Raw genomic sequence first — 27,698 nt, 5'->3', positions numbered from 1 at the left:
GCATCCCTCAAGTCCCAAAACTGTATATGACTGTTCCATGACAGTCCCATTTTTGAAAAGAAGGAATTCAATACCAAAAGTAACATTGATACTTACACTAAGTACAACAATAATAAATTCAGTAAATACAACAATACAACATCCAGTAAGAACAACAGTAATAAACTGAGTAAGAACAACAATAATAAATACAGTAAGTACAACAAATATGTTGGATAAGCAATAATAATGTCTAGGCTATGCTTACACAAGCAAGAACAAATAAAAATGATCTCCATTTAATACGTACCTAAATCTAGTGTGTCAAGTGTAGTCAGCTTGCCAAAGCTTGTAGGAAGTTCATACAGCTGATTTTCATCCAAATGGAGCCTCTGTAACTTAATCAAATGGCACACAGATTCTGGCAGATATGTTAACCAATTCCCATTCTGAAAGTGCCGTCTTTCCAATTCTCCGATGACACTTCCAAGGTCAAGGTACTCCAAATCACACAACTCTCCCAATGAATCTGGTAGCTTGGACATAAAATTTCCTGCAAGGTTTAAAATTTTCAGTTTCCGACAGACTTGCCCAAACTTTTCAGTCAATGGCTGACCATGTAACTGATTGTCTCGTACAGAAACCTCGTACAACTGTTTACAATCAGATAGCCAATCTGGTAGTGTCCGTAGCACATTACTGTCTGTGTATAATTTTTGTAAGGTATGAACTGATTCAAAACTTGAGGGCAAGAATTCAATGTGATTTGATGATAAGTCTACAATTTTTAACTTTGGCATATCCCCAAATGTATCGGGAAGCTCCTCTAATTTGTTGTTACTCAGATTCAAAACTTCCAAACTTAGCAATCTGCCTATTCCCAATGGTAATTCTGATATGTTATTTGACTCAAGTTCAAGGCGCTGCAGACTGCCCAGCAATCCCAGGGTTCCTGGCAGCTTTGTCAGTTTATTTTCTTCAAGACAGAGGGTTTCAAGGGAGCTAATTTCACCAAAGTCTTTTGGTAACGTAACTAATAAATTTCCAGTAAGTTTGAGGCATTTCAAATGTCTTAACTTACAAATTGAATCAGGTAAACTTTCAAGTTTGTTCTCATTAAGATATACTTCTGAAAGGTTTGGCACTTTCTCAAATTCATCTGGAAGACTTGTCAGATTGTTACCAATTGCTGAAAAAAGGTCTAATAAAGGAAAGCAAGACCAGAAATTTTCTGGTAAAAGGACAAGATCGTTGTAGTCTAGGTAAAGCTGAGAGATACTCTGATTCTGTAGCAGCTCTGCAGGTAACACAGTAAGACTCTGTGATGAATAATCTGCAGAGGCTGAGGAAGAGATCTTGTCAGAATCTGCATCCAAATCAGAACACTGGTTCAAAATGACCGGCATGACTAATCCAGAGGAAAAAATGTTTTCACCAAGTGGAGATGATCATATCTGTTATCTGAAATGACAATTATAAACACTGATAATATCTGCACAATCTTATTTGATACCTAGCTATGAAGTTGCTTTGAATGTACATGAAGGGCAACATGCAATGACTGAGCCAGATGGATGTCCTCATGAGCACTAAAATTAGCAACATATCTTTGGGTGCACAATCCTTTCTTAAAGAAACTGGCATAACACTGCTTTTTTTGATCAATGTGAACTCTACTGCTCAATATTTTAACAATACTTTTGTTAACTATAGTCGTTAAAAGAATGGAAAGTGAAGGCAAAAATCAGATAAAATGATGAAATTTTACAATTGCAAGGTTAGGTAGCAATTAAGGAGATAGGGCACACATAAAAATGTTGAATGGTAGTGTTGAGATCTTACAAAAAATGTAACAGTCATGAAGTTATCTGAATTTTATTAAAGCTTTAGTTAAATCTGTGAAAGAAATTGTTGAGATGTAGGACTTTTTCATTCATGCCTGTCTAAACCAATGGTTGCCACTGTGGACTTGTCTCATAAGCATGACATTATTTATGAATGTCTAATGTGAAAGTCAGGTCATGACAAAAGAAAAGTCCACACTTTCATTCAAAAATCATCCAATTAAACTTTGAAGCCAAAACAATACCTCTTTATTGTTATATTTGCAAAAATTCTGGTACTGCCTCCAGATCTTTTTATTGAGGCCCAATTCATATCATACCTCAGAATTTCTGTGTAGGCGATGTCCTGTTATTATTGTAGTAAAAGTCATACAGGTCACATATGTGCATTTACTCATGTTAAATAAAATTGTTCATTTAAAATTTAATACTAAATTTGTTTAACCAAAGTCTATTCAATCTTGACTACTGAATGCTCTACATCTTAGCAGTCATGAAGAAACTGCCAGACGAAAATTATTGATCACTATGGACTTTTACAATGGTGGCCAGATACTAAACTGAGAAAAGAGCAAGTCTAATCATCACAATATAGGGTAGTATAAATTTGTTTATCTGCATGCACAGCTTACATGGTGACATCACAGCATGTGACATTAAGTCCAGATTGTACTGGATCACACCTTTATTTTGATTTTGTCCAAAAATGTCCACATACTTTATGTTCTTCTCTGGAAGTGTAAAAGACTATGGATATATGAGGATCTAAATAAAGTGAATAATTGCCATCTCAATAGCTGGTGTTGAACGCCTACATGACCTGTACAACTTTTATTATAAATGTGTAGGGTTTCCCTAAACACAGTAATGGACAGTAATGGGCTGTAATGGGCTGTAATGGAGAGTAATGGACGGTAATGAGCTGTAATGGACAGTAATGTGGACAAAAATACAATATTGCGAAAGAAATTATAGTAATGTACACTAAATATTATAATTTCTATTGTACGGACTTAAATACATAAATCATAAATAACAAATGTGGTTGTTATATTATTTTATTAGAATTTAATAATATGCTTTAATTAAAATAATGCCAAAAAAATTGGAACAACAGTCTGTCTCTGTTTGTCTCTCTATCTGTGTATATATATATATATATATATATATATATATATATATATATATATATATATATATATATATATATATATATTCTTAACTAAGACTGTCCACCTTTTTTATTTTGTTCTCATCTGACTCCATTCAGCTCTCATCCTTTTTCTCTGGCGATGCTTTTTTTCCCCCTGAAGGTGTTTTTGGTATAGCAATTTTACCATTTGTTGACCTTACTGTTACCTTATTTGTACCCTTGTCTTTGAGAAACTTTCTAAATAACGGTTCACATTCAGTTTCTGTTCCTTGACACCACACGTCAATAGACAACAGATGTATCCCTCGTCAATGAAAGACCAGGCCTTAAAGTGATACCCATCAAGTAATCACATTTGCTTCCAAGCAAACGACACTTATGACAGATGTATCCCTCATCAATGAAATACCAAGTTTTAAAGTCTTTGCTTGTTATCACTTCACATGTAGAGTGGAACCAATAATCATATACCTGAATCAAAATGTATAAAGACTCTACATTTCTCAAAAGATGCAAACTGTTGGCAGGCACAAACTGAAATGGGTAAACAAGTAACATTTCTATGTCTGTAAAATAATAATAATAATAATACATGTAATAATAATAACTTTATTTTATGATGATAATACAGTTAGTTCTAGGATTGTGGTGGATATATCTAATTGTTTTAGATTTGACATACACAGAATAAAGTAATTTGTGAAGTGGGCTCTTAAAAGAATCGAGTATATTGACAATAATATATATAATCTAGATTTATACATAAAGAATGAATGAGAAGATAGATAACCTTTTCTTGTAATATTTCCAACAAATAATTTTATGAGAAAGATAAAATATGATTTATTTAACGGTCTGATAGAAAACAACAATTCAACATTAGTTCTAGGGAGCTTATTACTGACATCATTTAAAAAAACTTGAGTCGTTACTACAACATGGATGATTTGCAAAAAATACAGACACGGCATAATACATTAATACAGTAAAACACCTAATATGCTTATCATGCATCATCTGACAATAAAGTTGCTGATATGTATGAATACCATTATGAGAGAGAGAGCGAGAGAGAGATAATATGTATTATCGAGGTAATGGAATTCATCATCCAAAATCTTATTTTGACATTCAGTACATTTTCTTCCTTTAAATTGATTTTATTACATTACATTGACCATTTTCAAGATGCATACCGGTATGCAATCGGCAACAAATAACATTGAATAGGACAAATTATCTTATCAAAGACTCAATTATAAGACGGAAAGATAGAATGCTAATTTAAAGACTAAAAATAATCATTTTGTGATCAGTGACATACAATAATCAATCCGATAATAAAGCTAATGATAAAATGCAATTAAAATTGAAAAACATCTACTTTACCAATCTTAACTAAATTTAAGAAAGGTACTGTTATTATTTTTTTACATGCGATGTTGTTAACATTACACATGCAGGACAAATATACACTTGGGAACATGTTATTTATTTATTATCCTAATAGCTTCTTTCATCTTTCCTTTTCATATTTGATAGCATATTATTGAAGCAGTGTGTTTATTATACAACAATTAATAAATTTTATTGGCAATTATGAATTTTATGTGTGTGTGTGTGATTAGGATTTTAACATAGCTTTAACAATTTTTCAGTCATATCGTTATGATGTCTGCAGTGTGGCAGTTTATAGTGATGTCTAGCACTGGGACATCAATCCACAGACATGTAGCATGATGTCCCACCCAGTCACATTATCCTGACACCAGGCTGACCAGTGCTAACACTAATCTCTTAATGCTGAGCACCTAACGAGGCAGCTGTTAGTACCATTTTTGTAAGTCTTTGGTATGCTTGGCCGAGGTTTGAACCCACAACCTTCCATTTCAGAGGCAGACTCTAACCACTAGACCACCAGAGCGGTCTGAATTTTATGTAGATATTGTTTAATGTTAAACACAGATAACAGGAGGTTTGCATATTTAAAGGAATGATTGTACTGACAGCTCAAAGAATTTGCAGGGAGAATACAATAATGATAGAAATTAAAGATCGTTAAATAGAACTCTAACAACATATAAGCAATCCAAAAGAAGACAAACCTCACATAAAAGACAGCCTGACTCACAAGCATTCTTATAGTCACCACAAGGAAAATGTTTCTTGCTCTTTCCTTTTACCATTCTGATATTACAAAATTGAGAATTTTATCAAAGTAAATAGAAAATTATTTTTTGGTTTGACTACAACCTTCTTATGCATATAAGGAATATATGTTTATTAGAGCCTTCTCATTCTTTTCATCTTGAGGCCAATTATTTACATTAAAAATCACTGTTTAACATTACGAAAAGTTGGTAACAAGCACTATTGTTCATATATCATTATATCAATTCAAGTCTGTTACAAATAATATAATTGTTCATACCTCTACTTAATTCTATTATGTTCATTGGCCGTTACATCTCATAGTATGTTGTTAAACGATAATTATGTTATTTTAGGCCATACATGACCCTGCCTACTCAACTTACTGGATTCTATGTGCAGCTATGGTGGACATCAAAAACACTTGTGACAGGTGCGAATGAGGCATTTAATGAAAGCACACTAGTTATAGGTGGCTATGCAATTGAAATGTTTCAGTTCTTAGTCCTAAAATAGAAATCAGTTAACTATTTTATTCAGAAAATTTTGAAGAAATGAACACTTGATTGGAGTTTCTTAAATGAAGACAGAAATAAAATGATATATATATAAAGTGCCAATGCTATGCAACTCTTTGTTATTATCTGATAACATCTGTGTTTTATCTACAAATGACTTCGTGTAAGTCATTCGACTCACCATTGCAAAAAATAGTGAGTCAAAATCCAAACCTATGAGTCTTATTCTAGCTGATGATCAGTTTTCAGTAGTTTTTTTTAAATATAATTACACTGTTTAAATACACAACGAAAATATCAGTTACATAATGTGACTAAAGCCAATAAGGCAATTTCCTTGCCAGAAGCATATGAACATTTTATATTTGTTAAAAATCTTGCTGAAGGTTTTGTCATCAGACATAATCTAAGCATATATGACAAGGCATTTATTGTTGGGTATGTCAATGCTTTCATCTGCCACTGCTGTCACAAATGACGAATTCTGCATGTCATGTATAAGACTATCCTCAATGTTTGATTGGCTCTCCAGTAACTCTGAACAGGTAGTAGCCAAGTCATACTGATTGGCAGAATTCTTCAAAATGGCAATGGCGTCAATTTCTTCAGCTGCTAAATCATGTATTAAATTCAGAAGATATCTGTATTTTAAAACAAGGGATGTCTTCTACACTCAGCCAATGTACACACTTAAGTTGCACTTTCACTGCTATGTCTTGTTTGGAAGAATGTTTTGTATCCTTGCATTCAAATCTGCCTTGTGTTGTGGACCTTCAATCAGCAGTTTGTGTTCTGGCAACCCAGCATACCTTGCCAGTGTACTGTTCTGAAAGTTATTGTTTTTTGCACATTTGGTCATGGTGGGTTTTTTTAGCCTTTGTACATGTATGGCAAAATCTAAAGGCATCTTAACTGTCACAGTCTTTACTTGACTTAACGTCTTTTTGAAAACAATGCCAGCTGTGTTTTCAACCATTGCACAAACTACGTTTTCTCTTACCAGTAACCATTACCTCATCTTTGGATGATGAAGGCTCCACCGGTTCAATAACAATACTGCAGAGGTCTCGGAAATGCTTAATCATGCGTATTTGGACTAAAATGTTTACCTGGGATGAAGAAAATCATTATACAGGAGTCCACTGTGCACACACATTTGCCATATGGCAAATTCAAGGACTTTCCAGTCCTGCTTCAACCATCAGCTGAGTGGGAAAATGTGCTGAACAAATGATCATTTTAGCTGTGCTGATATTTACGAGAAACAATGGCTGAAAGACCCCCAGATGTACATGTTGTCATTGCAAGAGTACATCTGAAGAAGATGACCCAATAGTTTGGTGGCAAGTTCAAGACTTTACTAGCTGCAGAGTGGTGGGAAAATGTACAGATGTTTACAGTGACTGAATTTCGAGACAGAAAGACCCAGTGATGTACTTTTGTGTAAGAGTACATCAAATAAACAACTTTACCTTTCATTATTGTGTTCATTTTCAAGTGTAGCCGAATAAGCAGTGCATGTGACCTCTATATCAAGACATGTTGAGAGTTAGACAAAATACTGTTTGCAAATTTGGATAAGTATTTTGGGGCAACTTGGCGAAGATTGTAATGAGATTTAATAGAGTGCTAGAAGTAGCTAGAACTGATATTTCACATGGAACACTATGTGTGATGCTTAGCTTAGTGCATGGAATAAGACCTTTCCCTGGCCTGACATAATTCACTCTCACTCTAATGGATAAAACAAGAATTTTGTGTCAGTGGTGTAAAGAAGTTCAAAAGTTAAACTCAGTGGCAACCACTGGTTCTACTCATCTGGAAATTAAGCCACTTCAGGTATGCCCAATATGCTTCTAGTAGGGGATTATTATCATCAGTCATAAACGCTGTCCAAAAGATAACTTTGTTTGTTTTAGATCTATTTCAATTATTTTTGCCTTGGATGCCATTTTCAATCAAATGCTTACAGTATATTATAACAACGCAAGGCATAAAACTGAGCTATTGGAAATTGCTGCTTCATTGCATGAGAAAAGGTACGCATAAAATAATAGTATCTCATGAGAATCATGTGTTTATTTTCCACCACTTTCTTGGGTATGGTGATTATACAGTTCTAACACCCTGTTGCTACAAATGATGTGACAGTTACAGGTCACATAAGGTCAGCTCCAGGCTCCACACTCAGTTTTAACCCTATGTGTTATAATAATATTAGCATAAGAAACTGATGTGCACATGTTTTCTGTTTGGGAGAGTTGTAGTCTAGCCATTAAAGTAGTTAGACCAAACCTGAATTTGTTTTAACCAACAAAACATAATATTGGGGGATGTCAATGTATCTATTGTCGATGATTTTTAGACCGTAACTTTGTTTTTTGCTGAGTAAAACGTAACATTGGGGTGCCTCAATTTACATACCGGCGACTATTTTTGAGTCAAATCGGTAAAGTCTGCGTATTTGACGCATGATGTGTGGGTAGATAAAACACTGTAATATATATTAGTATATAGCGTTCACAAGTGTCAACATATATATTTTGTTTTGTTATACATATTTTATTCCCCAGAAGATCACATGTATATTCAGAGCAAAAGGATTGGAAGTTTTTCAACTTACAAGTTTTACTCCATTATAAACATAATTAATGAACATACAGGATTGAGAACTCGAAAAAAGTCAAGAGAGGTGACATAAATACATACAATTAAATGAGAGATGAAAGAGTGATAAAGTCTGAGGGATAGTGATTCATGTCGTCTGGCATGTACATTTTTAAATAACAATGGTGATGGAACAAAACGTAAATATGTTTGCGACTCTTTTTCTGTTAATAATAAATTTCTGCAAATAAATCTTATAAATCTAGTTCCATGAATTTACTCCATTCCTGTAACTTCTTTTACAATATTTTCGTCTACATTACTGTGTTTAGGAAGACCGGATGTGTACAGCATTTATTCACTAGTTTCTGAGAGAGAGAGAGAGAGGGAGAGAGACAGACAGACAGACAGAGTTCACTAAATGTTTATGGGAATTCTGAATTTTTAAATCGGGTAGTTTTTCATATCACCGCAGAGAAAACTTATTTCGAGTCACATAACTGGCTTAGAATACTTGCGATAACTTAAATTGTACAATTGTGAAATTTTACATGTCTGAATATTTGGTTAGGGCTAATAATGCCTTCTTTTTTTATGTGATTTCTTTCAAGGCTGGCATAATATGTTGGAAAGAACCACGACGCTTCTGTACGGTATTGTCATAAGCCATGCAATGAAGTTTTTTTTACGACATATTCACATATTATAAAAAAATTCATACAAATATATTTGTTACGTTACTGTATTAATTATAAGCTTAGAAGTCATTTACACTTATTTAGTCCTTAAAATCAGATTTCTTGCTCGATTCTGTGATATTGTCGTTCACAACAGTCTCGTTTACGGTGATGTTTATATCGGAAGCCGGGAGCAGGGATGAAGCAACGGCGTTCAATTTTCATCTCTACATGAACCAAATTTCTTATTAAACGGGCCATCATTTTGGTAAGGTGTGCATTGAAAGTAAAGGATATATAAATTTGTTCGAATTTTAATGAGTGCTAAAGTAAATATTTTATATTGAGGAATAGGAACATTCATGCACCAACACGTTTCATTTATCCTCGCGGTATCGGTTTCCGAGCCATTAAGAAGAAATCGCGGAATAAATGGTAACCAATGTAAGTTTTATTAAACGTTTATTTACACTTTGAATCATCATTATACCTGTACTTAAATTCAAAACTTAAAACTATTAATGGCTGCAAACATGTGTTCCTTGACAGTTTTTTATTGGTACCACGTTTTGCTTTCCTTGTTTATAACGTTGTCTGTTCGGAGTGGTTGATCACTGCGCAACTCACGGCCATCATAGAGATGAGGAAAGAAATGTATGATGACAAAAAATGGTAACACTGGCTAAAACAACAAAAACTAATCTTAATATGAATCAATATTTCTTCTCCTTGATATCTGTGGAAATACATTTAAAATTTGATAGAATTTGGAAATCCAAATCAAGAACAACAACCAAACAAGCAGAAGGGAATTTGGAAGTACATTAAATCCATAGGTAGCGACAATTGTTGTGTGACATCACTCAAGGGTCATGGGAAACTACATTCAGAGGCATCCGAAAAGGTTAACATTCTGAATCGTCAATACCATTCAGTCTTCAGTCAAGAGGATAAGAGTGATCTACCAAGCCTACATGCAGACTGTTACCCACCAATGCCTGACATCCAAGTTACTGAAGAAGGTTTATACAGCTTGTTGTGGAAAATTGACCCACTGAAGACCACCAGACCAGACATGATTCCAGCAAGGAACATGAAGGATCTAGCAGAAGAGTGTGCACAGTTATATTTACCAGAAGTGCCTTTTTGTCTCATGTGGCATGGTTCCGACTGTGTTTACTTAATCAAGGAAATCTGTTCTGTTTTTGGCTTAAAAACATGCATCATCTGTTTCACCCTCTCATGCATATGGAAGATTTCAGTCCAAAGTGTAGTTTATGATGATAAATTAAAATGATCAACACATTCACATGTTGAGCTGCATGCTGAAGCTTGAGCCTCTTATAAAGATCCCAGATGCAAAGGACTTCCCCAGGGGCAAATGTCAGTTTGATATGTACATTTGTGTTTTCATGCCTAGCTGTTATGTACATAGTTATAATTCTCAATTTATGACCCTAGAACTGGTACATCGGAGTTATGGATGGACCCTGGTGCCTGTGTCAGTTGCATAGATAGATTTGTCTTACGGTTATAGGTTGTTGACCTCAGTAGTTTCCAAGTTATGACTAACTAGATACAGATCCTAAAACTTGTAATTTTACCATTGAAATGGGAACAGAATGAAGAATGAATGCAAATGGAGTGCCATCTTCGTTAATCCTATGTACACCATGGCAGAATGATCAGATATTTGAGTGCTTTGGGTCTGTAAATTTCACTGTATGCAGCTGCAGACCACTGCATACAATCAAAAATTAAGTTGTTCAAATTTGAACACTGTTCCTACATGATCGGGGCAAAGGGAGCATACAACTGGAATGGACTCATAAATAATCAATATCCCACAAATACATCCTTTACCTCAAACACAATATATCTTTGTACAAATACATCCTTTACCTCAAATACACCTGTAATGGCTTCTCTGTGGTACATTTTCATACTTTTGATGTTAAAATTACAAAGTAGCCTTCTGACATCAATTGCCTCCACCCTTTTTGGCCCATGTACAATGCACCAATGTTAGCTGCTTTTGGTTGGCATTACTTATTAAGGGATACCACTCACAACATACAATGTTGCTAGGACAAAGCACTGAAATATCTGATTGAATTGACAAGGTGCAGTTAGGGTTAGAATATCAGAACCTTGGCTAGTAAAGATGATGGAACGCAAAATGAATGCAGATTGCAGAATAAAGGCAAGTGGAAAGAACACAAACAAAATGCAGAATGAACACAGACAAACTCTAGAATGAATGCAAACAAAATGAATGCATTTTGAAGAAAAGGGAGATTTCAAATGCAAAGCACAGAATGCAGAGCAATTAATGATAAACCAAAAGCTTGATTTAAAAGTGAATGCACTTCACTACAACATCAGACATTCATTGGTTTAAACAGTATTTACAGGAGCCATTGGGGAAAAAACATAAAACTTCAAGAGAGGTAAAGGATTGAGCTACAAGAAGAATCTTATTTTCAACTAAAATCTCTTCATTACAAATCTTTTTCTATGATGATCAGAACCATATTCTTTATACTGATAATTTTTTATACAAGCCACAACATTGTGCTTGTTGAGACATAAAAAAAAACAACTACCAATAATGTGATGGCCTCATCACTGGTGGTTCTGATTGCTAGAGCTGGAAGACGCAATAAATTTTGTACAGCAGTATTTATGAAAATACTGTGATACTTTCAACAGAATCTGGCCATTATATTTGGGACCAACAATTTTTAATGTCCTGAGTTATGGTCCTGATACTTTTTATTTTTCTGTTTTAAATTTCTATATCTGTCAGTAGTGAAAAATATTTTGCTCAGATTTGTAGTAACTTGTATATCTAATTTATTTTTTGAAAAAAAATATTTATTTTGAGATAAAAGATAAAATATCTGGCAAAAAAGAAAATTGCAGCCCCCTCCCCCAAATTGAAATGATCAATGCCTTATAGTAAATGAATTTGCTATGTGTATGCTAATTATTGTATAAGTTGTAATAACAAAAATTGTAATTAAAGCTGGATGATTAAGCACATACTATAGCTGACACCATGTGAAAGACATTGTGCTGACAATCAAGAGATTGTTAAAAAAAATTAGGATGCCAATAAGTTATTAACATAATAAGCAGGGAAACTTTGAGTAGGATGACAACACCTGGACAAAATATTATCATAGAGAGCCAGCCGACATCCAGTGAAAGACATTGTGCTGGCAGTAATGAGCTTGTTGACACAGAATCCTACACTTTAACAGTCACTATTAATTTAATAGGAAGGAAAACTTTGAATGTGATGCCAATACCCAGACAAGATATTTATCAGAGAGGGCCATTAAAGATAAATCGCACTTACTTATCTAATAAAAAATATATAGTGGACATGACAAATTATGTTAAATTCAAACATAAAACAACTGTTCTCAAAAGGAATACATGTTCTTATCACAGGCATATATGATAGTAAATAGCTAAAGCAATTATGATTTTGTTTTGTTTGTTTTAATCCAAAAAAATTCCAGGAACTAGATTTGGGCTTGATCTCTTTTACTTACAACATCTCACTTGGCCACCACATTGACATATATAAGATCTGCCAAATATGTGAATAAAGGATCATAAATATAACTAGTAATATTCTAAACTAATTTGTGAGAAATACAATTATTTGTAAAAAATTATTTTTGGAATTATTTTGTCATAAAAATTAGAACATACTGTTAATATCATTAAATTCATAGCAATATTGCTTGGTAATTTCCATATTAGTAGAAACTAGCGAAGTATCGGTACTTTGAAAAAGCACTATGGTACATACCACCAGAAAATTATACACTGGTACAGCAGTAGTACTGTGCACCTCTACTAATTGTAGATGTTGGTATATTTATCATAAATTCAATTCTGACTTTATCATGTTATATATTTGCTATGTACTTAAAGCCCATTTTGAATAAGACAAGATACCATCATGAGACTATTCTTTTTTTGATAATTATTCAGGTTTTTTATCCAGCCAAGAGGGTTCCTTAGATTTGCATAAATTCACTGAGAAAATTAGATGGGGACATCCTAGTCCTTGGGTGTGTGCTGTCAGATTGCCAGTAGAGTCAGCCAATAAATGGCCCAATATGTCAGCTGATTAACACCGCTCCCTCATTTTAGCAAGGCCAAATAATTTTGTGAAACCACCTATTGGAAATACCAAGGTACACCCCTATTTGCTAAATGTGAATTGTGATCAAAATTGATGAAGGAAGCCATGCTGTATTGCTCAGTTTATTGCTAAAAACAGCTACCGGTACTAGTATCTATAAATTTTGAATCTACATCATGAAATTCACTAATTATTAAGTTTGTTATATCTTCTCCATGCACTGTAAATAACAATATGTGACAAAATATCAAAGAAAGTACTGGTAATGGCTTCTGATGTTGACTCTGTAAGAAATAATTACCAGTTATGTAAGTCTTATTTAGTGAAATTTATGTATGAAGTAAATAGGGTAGAATAAAAGAAAAGGCGTGCAAATCATGTGTGCGTATCAGCTAGCAGTCCTAGTCATGTTTCACCTCATTTTACTTGACCTTCCATTGTGTGAAGTAAAGTGGGTAGAATGAAAGAAACAGCATGCTAATCATGTGTGCATATGAGCTAGCGGTCTTGGTCATGTTTCAACTCATTTTACTTGACCTATCAATAGAGTAAATTAGTAACCCATTGCAGTTTTAACCTATGATGAAAGGTATCTGTGCAATACTTTTCACTTCCTATCCAGGCTGCTTTGTTTTGGTTATATTGAGTTTCAGACCTAAATATCTTGCAAATAAATTTAATACACCTGTCAAGTGGAAGATTTAAGATATTAAAAAAATCCAGCAAGAATCAAATTAGTATTATTATCAAACTGTGAAAGAAAATATTGTTTCCTTCAGTTTAATACATTTTATATTCATTTCTTTTAATTAAAATAATATTGAAAGAATTTATACATATATTAAATAAAAATATATGGAGATGGTCAACTTGTCTGGAGCTTCCACGGACATTGAAAAATTCAAAATTTTAAGATTATTCAGGTATAAAGCAGTTCCGAAACACTTTGGCAGAGATATTACAGAAACATGTTTTTACCTGCTCTCTCACGATCAGTCCAAAATTACAAAAGGTTGGAACATTATTAATAAGTTTCCATGAAATCAAATCAACAGCTTTTTCAAATTTAGTTATAAGATACATGTACCAGGCAGATTTCATTCTCTAGTGATATACATTAATCATAAATAATCCTTGTATTTTCACCAATATATCTTCCTTTAACAAAACCAGTTTGGACATTGGATATAACATTCACTTACTAACTTTATATCTCTTTAAATATGGATGTAGTTAAAACAAAATTGGTCTAAAAGACCAAATGTATCAATAATACATTTCTTGCATTAAAATTATTTACACTATAATTATATCAGTCTAGTTCAGGATCTTGAACCAAATTTAAATTTCCACAAATGATCATTGAACCATTTTCTTATTCCCTTATAACATCATTGATATTATTGTAAAATCTGGACAGTCATTATTTGGCCCATAAATATTAATGTGATAGAAATACTTTTCATCTATTTTTATATTTAGTACAATCAGTCTACGACCAGGATTGATTTTACAATCTTTTATATCATATTCCAAATTATTAATAAATAAAATGCAAACTCATGTTGAATTGGACCTATAACAGCTAAAGAAATATTTGAAACCCCACTGAGTTCTGTTTTGATATTTTATCACAAGTAAAATGTGTATCCCTAAACAGTATATATATATATATATATATATATATATATATATATATATATATATATATATACGATACTGTTTTCTTCTAAGGTAATCAAACACATCACTGTACTTATCCCATTTTCTTGATCCACAGCTGCATGCTTTAATATTTGTGTTGTACATTTTTTAATTAAAAATCTTTAAAATTTCTGACCAAGTACAAGTACACATTGTTGTGGCTTACCATATACAATAATTATCAATAACTCATGACATTGGAAACATTTTTTTCAGACAAAACCCTCTTTTTCATAAATACCAGAAATAACCAGCTTCTAACATATATAAAAAAAACCATTTTCATAGCTTTTCCTGTAACAAAACAGTACAGGAATAAAATACAAAAGAATTTTTTAATAAAAAATATAACAGAAAAGCACAGGAAAAAATACCTCTTTTTGTCCAGATATAGGCTATTGTCAATCAAGATTGAATAAAAATAGGTACATATTATCTTTTGTTTACAGAGTAAGTAAAGGTGTACACAAAATAGAAACAGAGAATCCATCCTCTCTCCCTCACATCACCCACCCTCAATGATTTCACTTGAAGCAAATAAGAGAACAAAAGTTGGATAACTGAAACAAACAAGCAGAAAATGCATTTGGGAGTCAGTTACTTACTTCCACTTTTAGCATTTCTTGTGATAGACCAGAGGATGTTATGGGATGGTCTGTCATCCACTGTCTGTCTGTCCATTAGCACAAGTTTTTATGATTACTCATCCTAAACTACTTTGAGAATTGCCATGAAACTTAAACCACACATTCATTGCTTTGTCTGGTTGGTCCTAAATTAAATGGTGCTGCTGAGACATCCAGTATGGCCACCACAGCAGCCTATTGCTACTCTTATTGAAAAATAATATTGCCAAAGTGTTTTCATCAGAAGACTTTTTATGATGTCTGGTTGGTCTTAAATGAAAATGGTGCTGCTTGTACATCCAATATGGTAACCACAGTGGCCATCTTGAAAATCTTATCAGTGCTCATCAATGCATTGCCATAGCAGCATGGAGCTTTCACAGGAATACTTCATATGCTGTCTAGCTGGTTCTAAATGAAATGGCACAGATCTGACTTCCAATATGACTTCACAATAGGCATTTTGAAATTCTTGATATAGCTACATTTCCTAGATGACTGGTCATATTATTACATGTATTATGCTGTCTCCAAGAGTCTTATTATAATGTGGAGTTGGTTTCAAATATAAATGGTGCCAATCTGATAGCCAGCATGGCCACCATGGCAGCCATTTTGAAAAAGTTATTATTTTCACTTCTCCAAAATGGAAAGTCATATCAACATGGGGTTCCACCAGAAGACTTATTATAATGTAGTCTTGATCATAAATGTTGTATTGTTAGTCATAAATGATGATGATGTCAATCTGACAGCCACAGCAGCTAATTCAAAAATCTTGTTATTGCTGAAGAATATCAGAGATGGTTAAAAGGGGGAAATGGTCTTATCTTAAATTCCTCAAAGTTTTCTTTGACCAGTAGTGCATCAGTCCCTGCACAACCTTTATACATATTGTTTCTGTCAATACAACACAAATCATTCTAGTGCACCTGCTGAGTACGAGTTATCAAATTGAAAGTCTGTATGCATGAATACTATAATAAAATCTAATTATGCCATTATATATGGTTTCAATTCCATGAACCTTCATCAGTTAAATATATGCTCCAGGCCATTTATAGCTCTAATTTACATATATGGATGGTAACTTCATTCACATAGTCATCTGTAATATACATGTATGGATGTTAACTTCATCCATATAGTTATCTGAGAAGGTTAGACTGTATTGTGAATAGAGTTTACCATCATTTATTATTACTAGTATGGTAAACATAGTGGGATATGTGGATAGGAAACAATACATATTTATTTCGTTCATTGAGAAAATCCCCATGTGTATATTAGCTAGATTAGCTGTCCCAGTTGAAAGTTAAGACTAATATATGTATTTCCATTTTTGTAAAGTGCATATATGTGTACATTCATACATATACATACATATTACTTATACGCAGTTATGATATTCTGATCCATATTGTAGAATTTTGGTCAAGTTTATTTAACAGTGGGACAAATATATTCAAAGATGCATGAATTAAACTGAATCAAGGCAGATTCTTTTATTTCCCATGGTCTCCCTTTTACCTCTTTATTCACATAGACCAGAGATACGACAAAGTCCGAAACCTCGTCCTTCTGATTCTTATAGGCTGTGTGAGACAGGTGTCTCCCCTTTCTTCATGCTATATGGAAGTTTGGGCCCCATAACTTATCTGCTTAGGATAAAACTATGGTAAGTCTTTGTCAGCAAAGATTGAAAACTTTTGTTATAATTGCTCTTGGACCAGGTATGTTTGGATTCTTATTTGGAATTCTGTGGGCATTGTAGTGGTTGTTTACAGTGTCATCTCCTAGTCCTAAACTGTTTACCATAAAGTTTCAGACCATATCATATGCATTTTTTTCTCCAGTATGAATTCTTTAAGACATAAATTAGAAGTTTATATTTCTTCTTGTGGTTCTCTATAAGCAGCAGTTTTTCCTGTAGCACTCTCTTATTCCAGTCTGTTTAAATTTTTCAGTTCATAATCTTTTCATTTTCCAGTATATTCACTCATTCTAATTGAATTTCAGTGCTTTTCTCTACCTTATTCATCCTACTTTGTACTACTCTGATCTCTCCTTCTGCTTCTGTCATTTTTTCATTAATCTCCTTCATCACTGAATTACTTTGATGCTCTGTATTTTGGCTGACTTAAATTTTGGAAGTTGTGCTTCTTAATTGTAAATCCTTTGGAGAGCTTATGCCTGGGGTTCTAGTTTCAGGAGTTGCAACCCAGTTTTCGAGCATTCATTGTTGATATTTTGGAGGTATAGCATGCTATTAGTGTGCCTGTCAGTTTTCAATGTTTGTGTTCACACTCTGTATTACCGAAATATAAACATGAACCACCAGTGAATATTTAGTGAGGTCTATACACACACACACACACACACACACACACACACACAGATATATATATATATATATATATATATATATATATATATATATATATATATATATATATATATATATATATATATATATATATAAAGTTTTTCTGGTAAATTACAAATTGGAGAATGGTGGTGCTCATTACTAACTTTATACGCTGTTAAATAAAACCTTATTTTTAACAAAACAAATAAAACATTTGTCATTCTTAATAATTCCAGGCTTCTATATATGCAACTGCTGATTGAAATGTTGCACTTAATCAGTTTTATGTCAGAGGAGAAAAAAATAACATTGATCTGAGTTTTATAATTTTCATTTAATAGATGGCCCATCATAAAGACCTATCATGATAACTGGGGATCAAGGAGAGAAACAGGACTGGAAGGTCCTGGCAGCTCAAAAGGAAAAGGAGTGGAGAGAAGTAACTGAGCTCAGGTACAACAATAATTGTGTTTTGAAAACACATTTTCCATCCTTGATGCTCTTCAGCTGAAAATTAGGATGTTATAATCAAAGTTTATAAAGAGCCATAAATCCATTCAAATATTTACACAATGTTCAGAAAGCTAACCATCAAATCTGCCTACAGAGTTCCATGTTGTTAAAGTACAATGCATAGAGTTCACTCTAGGACAGGGAGACAGAATTTATTTTTTAATAAGTTAAATCAAAGCAAATGCATTAGTGCAAGGTTTTAATTACTACCAGACATCACAAGTCCCAATGCCATCTTTCAGGTAAAAAAATAATCTTTTTTAAGGCTGCAAGACCTTCGTAACTAGATGAACTCGATAGACTTGCTGGCATAGTTTAGAACATGTGAATATTTCAGCTTGTGATACTTTTTTAAACTGTTTAGATTTACATTCTACCCCCTAAAATTCAAGTACATACAGTTGTACTTGTTATAATCTTCTGGAAGAGAAGAAGCAGCTAAAGAGACAAAGTATTTTAAAAATATGTGGGATAATAAAACTGTCTCAGTTCCCACTAAAAAAATTCAGTAGTAGCCAAAACTACAACACTGATCTTAATTTTGTTGTATTTCTTAACAATGGACATGGAAGGAAAAAACATCCAAAATATATTATTTTATGACATTTAGTAGACAGTTGGAAAAATTAGAAACTGTTGACTATTTTGGCTGAAAATGTAAATATTGAACCTGACATACTCATTTACTTTTGGTTCTTGTTGGTCATAATGAAAATTGTGCCTCCTGATTTACAATATGGATAGCAGGGAATCTGTATTGAAATCTGTATTGAAAATCTTGTCATTGCTGCTTCTTTTAGACTGGTATGATGATGTTTTAAAACATTAGACCCACATGTACACTCCAGTCTAGTTGATCTCAAATGACAAGTTACCCTTCTGATATTATGTATGGTCACCATGATGGCTGTCTTAAAAATAATGTTGTCACTATTCCCCAGTAATACTTGGGTATTTTTCAACATAACCCCTCTGTACAGCATGCAGATGGCCCTTAAAGAACATAGCCACCATATTGTCCATCTTGAAAATCTTCTTTTCCCGCTTGTCTTACTGTTTATGAGAAGATGATGAGTTCTCAGTGTGGACAGAACACATGGAATTCACACTTTAGACATTATAGTGCCATTTTATATCTCTGTTCACAGAATTCAGTCTCTTGAAAATGAAATACAAGCCAAAGATAAGAAAATATCAGAAGAAGGGACCAAGTTTCAGCAATTGAAAGAGGACTTCAAGTATAACCTAAGACTGATAGCAGAAAGGGACCAGGAACTGGAGAGATATGATATGACTGTATCAGGTATCTATGTCTATCAGCTTTTTGCCACTGTTGTCCTGTAGCTAATATGGTCTGTCAGTCCTTTCGAAATCAATAATCAAGGCTAGGTCTTACTTTATGGTGAAGCAAGAAGTTGTCATCGTTATTCACCCATTTCAGAATGTCTGTCAACAGATGTTTTTGAAGGAAATGCAGCATGGTGAAAATAGTTTGTAAATAGGAATAATTTTTAGTCATATATTGTTTGAAGTGCCTCCTTCTATCCTGCATATGGTTTTGTTACATATATCTGACTTAATTTATTTTAGTTTTATTGTTTGTTTGTCAGCTTAATTTTGTTATATTGTATTACATGCTATTATAATATAATCTTGTTTATGTGATTTGGAATTTTTTTTTCTCCAGAAAATAGTTTGACTTTGACTGTTCATTTGTAAACACTTAAAGCTGATCTAGTTCCTGGCCTTAATTCAAAATTTGTAATAGCCACATGAACAAGATCTTTTTTTAAATTTATTTTTATTGTGGGAATAATAAAGGTGAGATCGAGGCTGTATTGGATATGTGACCCTAGGCATGTAAAAAGTTTTAGTGAAGTGAACAACTTTTTTAATTTTATTCTTAGAATAAAATGATTGGGTTTTGTCAGGGCCATGCTGAGAGTATGTGATGTAAACATTATCATGTGACCCTCATACGGGTACCTTTTCTGCGTCTCAAAATTACTGTATAACCATTGTTTTAGAGAAATAATCTCAGTCTTGGCTTAAAACACTTGATGTCAAGGTGTTCTTTTGTTGTGCCACTTTGTAGTTATTTTAATATTTATTCAAATTATTTGGATTCAAAAGGATTAAAAAATTTTCCTGGAAATATATATGTGCTCATAAAGAATACAGTGTACTTGAACAAAGACATTTCTTAAAAAATTGTATTTGGATTTCCAACACTGGAGTGTTATTTCTTGTGTTTCTACAAGGAACTATAGATAACAGCATTGTACAGGATACAGCATACATCATTGCCTTCCATCTTGGATTCTTTGTCAGGATTAGGACTTCGAAAGTTTTATTTGTGGATTAATTTTGGATTATTTTTGGATATGCTTCTTAAAACCATAAGTTCTTATTTTTCATTTTTACCGTGTTTTTTTTCCAGGGAAATAAATTATTTGTTAAATTTTTCAAAGCTTGTTGTTTCCACTCTTTCTTTTGTTACTGTTTATTCGAGTCTAAACATAACATAAGAGTTTATTTGATAAAAAGACTTTAGTAAATTACTATAACCGATGTTGGACCCATTTGTTTGTATGTATTATTTTGGGATCATTCATGCATCTAAGAAGTTAGCTTAGTAAATGGGTCCAATCAGACCCACAGCTATGGATGCATCTATGACATTAGAGAGTGAGTGTTAAGCTGCCCTTTCCACATTGATGACTTCCACGATTCATCAACCCAGCTGTTTACAAGACATATGATGGTCTTTTAGACTGAAGTTGCAGATGTCAACAATAATATTGCTGGCCCAGGAAAGTTGGAACCTTCTTCTTTGTGCATGGAGCAAAATCCTTTTTTATGACATGCAGCAGTTGATTGACAACATTATAATGATTAGCTTGATTTGGTCTCAACAGTAATGTAAAAATAAGCAAGACTTCTCCATCCAGATCTATGTCAAGAGACCTGTCCTTGAGTTAGTCTTGTAAAAATAAGCAAGACTTCTCCATCCAGAACTATGTAAGAGACCTGTCCTTGAGTTAGTCTTGTAAAAATAAGCAAGACTTCTCCATCCAGAACTATGTCAAGAGACCTGTCCTTGAGTTAGTCTTGTAAAAATAAGCAAGTCTTCTCCATCCATAACTATGTAAGAGACCTGTCCTTGAGTTAGTCTTGTAAAAATAAGCAAGACTTCTCTGTCCAGAACTATGTAAGAGACCTGTCCTTGAGTTAGTCTTGTAAAAATAAACAAGACTTCTCCATCCAGAACTATGTCAAGAGACCTGTCCTTGAGTTAGTCTTGTAAAAATAAGCAAGACTTCTCCATCCAGAACTATGTCAAGAGACCTGTCCTTGAGTTAGTTTTGTAAAAATAAGCAAGACTTCTCCATCCAGAACTATGTCAAGAGACCTGTCCTTGAGTTAGTCTTGTAAAAATAAGCAAGACTTCTCCATCCAGAACTATGTCAAGAGACCTGTCCTTGAGTTAGTTTTGTAAAAATAAGCAAGACTTCTCCATCCAGATCTATGTCAAGAGACCTGTCCTTGAGTTAGTTCTGTAAAAATAAGCAAGTCTTCTCCATCCAGATCTATGTCAAGAGACCTGTTCTTGAGTTAGTCTTGTAAAAATAAGCAAGACTTCTCTGTCCAGATCTATGTCAAGAGACCTGTCCTTGAGTTAGTCTTGTAAAAATAAGCAAGACTTCTCCATCCAGATCTATGTCAAGAGACCTGTCCTTGAGTTAGTTTTGTAAAAATAAGCAAGACTTCTCCATCCAGATCTATGTCAAGAGACCTGTCCTTGAGTTAGTTTTGTAAATATAAGCAAGACTTCTCTGTCCAGAACTATGTCAAGAGACCTGTCCTTGAGTTAGTTTTGTAAATATAAGCAAGACTTATCTGTCCAGAACTATGTCAAGAGACCTGTCCTTGAGTTAGTTTTGTAAATATAAGCAAGACTTCTCCATCCAGAACTATGTCAAGAGACCTGTCCTTGAGTTAGTCTCGTAAAAATAAGCAAGACTTCTCCATCCAGAACTATGTCAAGAGACCTGTCCTTGAGTTAGTCTTGTAAAAATAAGCAAGACTTCTCCATCCAGATCTATGTCAAGAGACCTGTCCTTGAGTTAGTTTTGTAAATATAAGCAAGACTTATCTGTCCAGAACTATGTCAAGAGACCTGTCCTTGAGTTAGTTTTGTAAATATAAGCAAGACTTATCTGTCCAGAACTATGTCAAGAGACCTGTCCTTGAGTTAGTCTTGTAAAAATAAGCAAGACTTCTCCATCCAGATCTATGTCAAGAGACCTGTCCTTGAGTTAGTTTTGTAAATATAAGCAAGACTTATCTGTCCAGAACTATGTAAGAGACCTGTCCTTGAGTTAGTTTTGTAAAAATAAGCAAGACTTCTCCATCCAGATCTATGTCAAGAGACCTGTCCTTGAGTTAGTTCTGTAAAAATAAGCAAGTCTTCTCCATCCAGATCTATGTCAAGAGACCTGTTCTTGAGTTAGTCTTGTAAAAATAAGCAAGACTTCTCTGTCCAGATCTATGTCAAGAGACCTGTCCTTGAGTTAGTCTTGTAAAAATAAGCAAGACTTCTCCATCCAGATCTATGTCAAGAGACCTGTCCTTGAGTTAGTTTTGTAAAAATAAGCAAGACTTCTCCATCCAGATCTATGTCAAGAGACCTGTCCTTGAGTTAGTTTTGTAAATATAAGCAAGACTTCTCTGTCCAGAACTATGTCAAGAGACCTGTCCTTGAGTTAGTTTTGTAAATATAAGCAAGACTTATCTGTCCAGAACTATGTCAAGAGACCTGTCCTTGAGTTAGTTTTGTAAATATAAGCAAGACTTCTCCATCCAGAACTATGTCAAGAGACCTGTCCTTGAGTTAGTCTCGTAAAAATAAGCAAGACTTCTCCATCCAGAACTATGTCAAGAGACCTGTCCTTGAGTTAGTCTTGTAAAAATAAGCAAGACTTCTCCATCCAGATCTATGTCAAGAGACCTGTCCTTGAGTTAGTTTTGTAAATATAAGCAAGACTTATCTGTCCAGAACTATGTCAAGAGACCTGTCCTTGAGTTAGTCTTGTAAAAATAAGCAAGACTTCTCCATCCAGAACTATGTAAGAGACCTGTCCTTGAGTTAGTCTTGTAAAAATAAGCAAGACTTCTCCATCCAGAACTATGTCAAGAGACCTGTTCTTGAGTTAGTCTTGTAAAAATAAGCAAGACTTATCTGTCCAGAACTATGTCAAGAGACCTGTCCTTGAGTTAGTCTTGTAAAAATAAGCAAGACTTCTCCATCCAGAACTATGTCAAGAGACCTGTTCTTGAGTCAGTCTTGTAAAAATAAGCAAGACTTATCTGTCCAGAACTATGTCAAGAGACCTGTCCTTGAGTTAGTCTTGTAAAAATAAGCAAGACTTATCTGTCCAGAACTATGTCAAGAGACCTGTCCTTGAGTTAGTCTTGTAAAAATAAGCAAGACTTATCTGTCCAGAACTATGTCAAGAGACCTGTCCTTGAGTTAGTTTTGTAAATATAAGCAAGACTTATCTGTCCAGAACTATGTAAGAGACCTGTCCTTGAGTTAGTTTTGTAAAAATAAGCAAGACTTCTCCATCCAGATCTATGTCAAGAGACCTGTCCTTGAGTTAGTTCTGTAAAAATAAGCAAGTCTTCTCCATCCAGATCTATGTCAAGAGACCTGTTCTTGAGTTAGTCTTGTAAAAATAAGCAAGACTTCTCTGTCCAGATCTATGTCAAGAGACCTTTCCTTGAGTTAGTCTTGTAAAAATAAGCAAGACTTATCTGTCCAGAACTATGTCAAGAGACCTGTCCTTGAGTTAGTCTTGTAAAAATAAGCAAGACTTATCTGTCCAGAACTATGTCAAGAGACCTGTCCTTGAGTTAGTCTTGTAAAAATAAGCAAGACTTATCTGTCCAGAACTATGTCAAGAGACCTGTCCTTGAGTTAGTCTTGTAAAAATAAGCAAGACTTATCTGTCCAGATCTATGTCAAGAGACCTGTCCTTGAGTTAGTCTTACATAGGACTTATATAATCAGTAGGACAGCTTAACATTCACTCTCTAATGAAATAGCAGCATCCATTAATAGCTAATTGAAGGAGAGAAATACAATCTTATCATTGTCTGTGTTGCTTAAAGATGATCGCAAAGCTTTCGCTATCTTCCAACCTCTTCAGTGGCCAGAAAGAGAAGGTCAGAAAAAGGGGCCACCAAAGTGGGAATCCTTTTGCTGGCCCAGTGACCCATGACATAATATGGGGAAAAAAATGTCCTAAAGTTGGATGAGCTTTTATTCCCAGTGCTCTTCCCACAGAAAATAGTGCCATGTTTCTAGTGGGATGAAGTCTTGAACACTTCTTAACTGAATGGGAGAGACCCTGCCCCAATGACCCATGGCTCAAACAGTTGAGTTCCTCCAAAGCATGATTCCTTGGGTTGTTACTCCAGATGTAATTTACTGTGAATGATTAGGTCAACCTACTACTTTTGTAAGTCACATATATTTATCTGATCACCCTACGAAAGTGAGGTGAATTTATGAAAAGGGTGAGGGGGTGAGCATGTTGTGTCAAAGAGGAGTGAGTGAAGTATTTTAAACTTTGATTCTGAAGCAAGTTTGGTACATAATAAAAGAAAAATTTCTTTTCCTTTGTTAATACCAGATACATTTCATCTTGCGGTACCAGAAACTATATATTTTAACTTGTGGCTCTGACACTCATTAGAATATCACAGTATTGGTACCACAATGAAATATATCTGATATTAATGTAGGAAAAGAAAATATCATCTACATATTATGATGGGGTAAGTATTATTGAAGAAACATTTTACTTCAAATATTGGTTTTATACCTTTTGGGTAAGAGATTTATCGAGTCCTGGATAAATTTAATGATGCAGAAAATCTTATTCGTGGATGACATACAATTTCACATGACCTATTATTTATTTTGCAGAGTACAAAGCCCAGCTTAATGTCAAGACAGCTGAGGCTAGTGAGTTAAGAATCCAGATAGATGACTTGAAGAGCCAGATTAACAGGGAGGCCAAGAGTCGAGAGGAACTACAGATGCACTATCAGCATAGGCTGCGAGAGAAACAGGAGGAAATTGATTCCTTTAAATGGTGTGAACACAGAATCACCTTCTCTTTCCCACCCCCAACAAAGAGCTAAATATCAACATGGTTCTGGATGATGAAGTGATAAAGCCTTCTTGTTTTGGTTCTTTATAACAGGAACTTGCTGATTATGAAATGTTACAGGGAGAAATTAATGATTTGATTTCATGTTGATTCTGTAACATTCTAATTGATTTGGTGTTCTGTCATCTGAACTATCCAAGCTGATATTCTAACCCCATTTCTTTAACATAAGAGAGTACTTTATCACTTAATACTATTGACAGTAAAATCTTTAGAAATCATTTTGGTAGAAGTTATTCTGTTGAGCATCATATTAAACTTGTATTGTAACAAAGTGTACGATATGAGCTGTTGTTACAAAACATACCTGATAAGCAATTATAACAAAGTATACCACGTGAGCTGTTGTTTTCATGACAGTATTAGCATTAGTGTTAGTGTTAGCTTAATTTAGAAACTTCCTGAAAATAGAGACAAGGAAATTTAGTCATTGGGTGGTGGGGATTGTAAGTCCAGGAAAGTTTATAAGTTTATTGTGTATATGTTCCTTTCTTCAGCCAATATATGCATAAACTTTCAGTTTATACAATGTTTGGATGTTGTTGTCTTGTCTTAGCAGGTAGTGGGAATTAGGTCTTCATTTTTGGTGGCAAGGGAGGTTATGTCTTCTGGATCTTTGTGTGCCCTGTTATGATTTTATGTTAAAGCTTTTCCAAATACTTTGCTGTTCAAAGACAAAGCATAATGTTCTGCAGAATTTAACTATTCCTTGCATGTCTTCTGATAGCACAAAAGATGGGGAGATCCAGCAAGAAAGGAAGGAGTTTGAGACCTTCAAGAGAAACCTGCAGCGCCAAATGACTGAACTATCGGAGGAAATGGATGCACAGAAAAGGGAGCTTACTTCAGGTGGGGTTTCATATCATCAGATGTATCTTTAAATATGGAGTTTTTTCACAGTGGAAAGCTACTCAAGTTTGTATGAGAGTGCAGTGTTCATGACTAGGCTAATGGGTAGCCATTCTAGTGCATGAACTTCTTTTGAGCTGCCATTTTAATGTAGTCCATCACAGGATGATCCAAGTGTCTACAGAGAAAATTCATAATGCAAAACAATTCCCATTACATAATCAAAACAGTGGCAGAACATATTTTTTTACTGTCTGTGATCAAGATTTAGTGGTTGAGGTTCAAAACTGGTTGCTTGCTATAAGGGCTGATTGGTAATCACTTTGGTGTCAAGATTCACTATGTCAGGTACAACGTACTGTCAAAAGGCTAACACTATGACAGCCAAATTTAAACTGAAGGAAAATAGTGTTGACGCTTTGGCCTTGAAATCCCAATCTGTCTATGAATAGGTTCCACCTTGCTTTTAACATCTCAGAGTATATGATTTTGAGTTTTGTTCTGTCTAAATGGTTGTTTCTTATTTCGAATGTAACCAGTTAGTTATAGAAGCATCATCCTTACTTTATGTGTACCCCTTTTTTTTTTTTTTACAGTTTTGTCGTCTTTCATAAATCTATCTTAGAAATAATGTTTGCAAATTTAATTTGTATGTTCTAGCTTTCACATAATTTGTTACTTGGAACATTTCATATCTTCTGATCCTGTAATGTCTTTAAAAAAATAACTTAAAGCATTATTGTCTTATTTTAGCTTGCCTGGCCTTAAGACTGAATTTATGATATGGAGATGTGTCCATTGTCTGTCTCTCAACAGTTTGTTACTTCTATAGATGCCATGTTTGTTATCACAGTTTGATCAAACTTGAAGTGTGGGCTTGTAACATCAAGATCCCTAGCATGTTCGATAATGAGAGAGATTCATACATTGATGAAGTGAGCTTGCATCTGATTCACTGAGCTTGTTAACACTATGGAGACCATAATTCTTCTTTGAATACATTCCATTCCTGGATCACATTAAAGTTAAGAAAATAAACTTTGCTGCCTCAGTATCCAGCCCTTTTGGAAAGATGATAAAAAGTTTTCCATCTGTATGACAAATAGTGAAAAGGAAGAAACTCTTGTCAATTATCTCCCCATATCATTGCTAAGTGGCTACCCATCAACAGGAAAGTCCATATAATAGTTTGTATTAATGTAGTTTCTTTATGTTGCAATAATTATTTTTTATTTGAGTAATATTTGTGTGGGTTTTTTTCACAGTTGTAGATTTCATTTATTCTGACCATGTGTTTTAATAT

The 27,698-nt window shown here is 34.0% G+C and overlaps 2 protein-coding genes across 4 annotated transcripts in view; one reads left to right on the top strand and one right to left on the bottom strand.

Moving 5' to 3' along the window:
• LOC149802625 (uncharacterized) overlaps positions 1 to 8,906 on the bottom strand; it is a 50,714-nt gene extending 41,808 nt beyond the window's left edge. Inside the window, exons 1-2 of the mRNA XM_089951946.1 lie at positions 8,804 to 8,906; positions 290 to 1,440 (exon numbers count right to left, since the gene is read on the bottom strand). Coding sequence (XP_089808072.1) covers positions 290 to 1,385 — 1,096 coding nt within the window. The 5' untranslated portion in view covers positions 1,386 to 1,440; positions 8,804 to 8,906. The remainder of the gene's footprint in view (positions 1 to 289; positions 1,441 to 8,803) is intronic.
• Positions 8,907 to 9,107: 201 nt separating this feature from the next.
• LOC149802624 (coiled-coil domain-containing protein 57-like) overlaps positions 9,108 to 27,698 on the top strand; it is a 73,468-nt gene continuing 54,877 nt past the window's right edge. The window contains exons 1-6 of one of the 3 annotated variants that reach the window (XM_089951943.1): positions 9,115 to 9,197; positions 12,941 to 13,146; positions 18,134 to 18,245; positions 19,454 to 19,608; positions 25,300 to 25,468; positions 26,274 to 26,395. In XM_089951943.1, the coding sequence (XP_089808069.1) occupies positions 18,157 to 18,245; positions 19,454 to 19,608; positions 25,300 to 25,468; positions 26,274 to 26,395 (535 nt within the window). In that variant the 5' untranslated portion in view covers positions 9,115 to 9,197; positions 12,941 to 13,146; positions 18,134 to 18,156. Of the gene's footprint in view, positions 9,203 to 12,940; positions 13,147 to 18,133; positions 18,246 to 19,453; positions 19,609 to 25,299; positions 25,469 to 26,273; positions 26,396 to 27,698 lie in introns of all 3 variants that reach the window. The other 2 variants (XM_089951942.1, XM_089951944.1) reach the window with 2 other exon arrangements.

This window comes from Sinohyriopsis cumingii, chromosome 3 (genome assembly GCF_028554795.1).
Source record: "Sinohyriopsis cumingii isolate HCF-2022 chromosome 3, ASM2855479v2, whole genome shotgun sequence".
In the NCBI taxonomy this organism is placed as follows: Eukaryota; Metazoa; Mollusca; class Bivalvia; order Unionida; family Unionidae; genus Sinohyriopsis; species Sinohyriopsis cumingii.
Note: the sequence above shows the minus strand (reverse complement) of the source record. Positions and strands in the feature narration are given on the sequence as shown.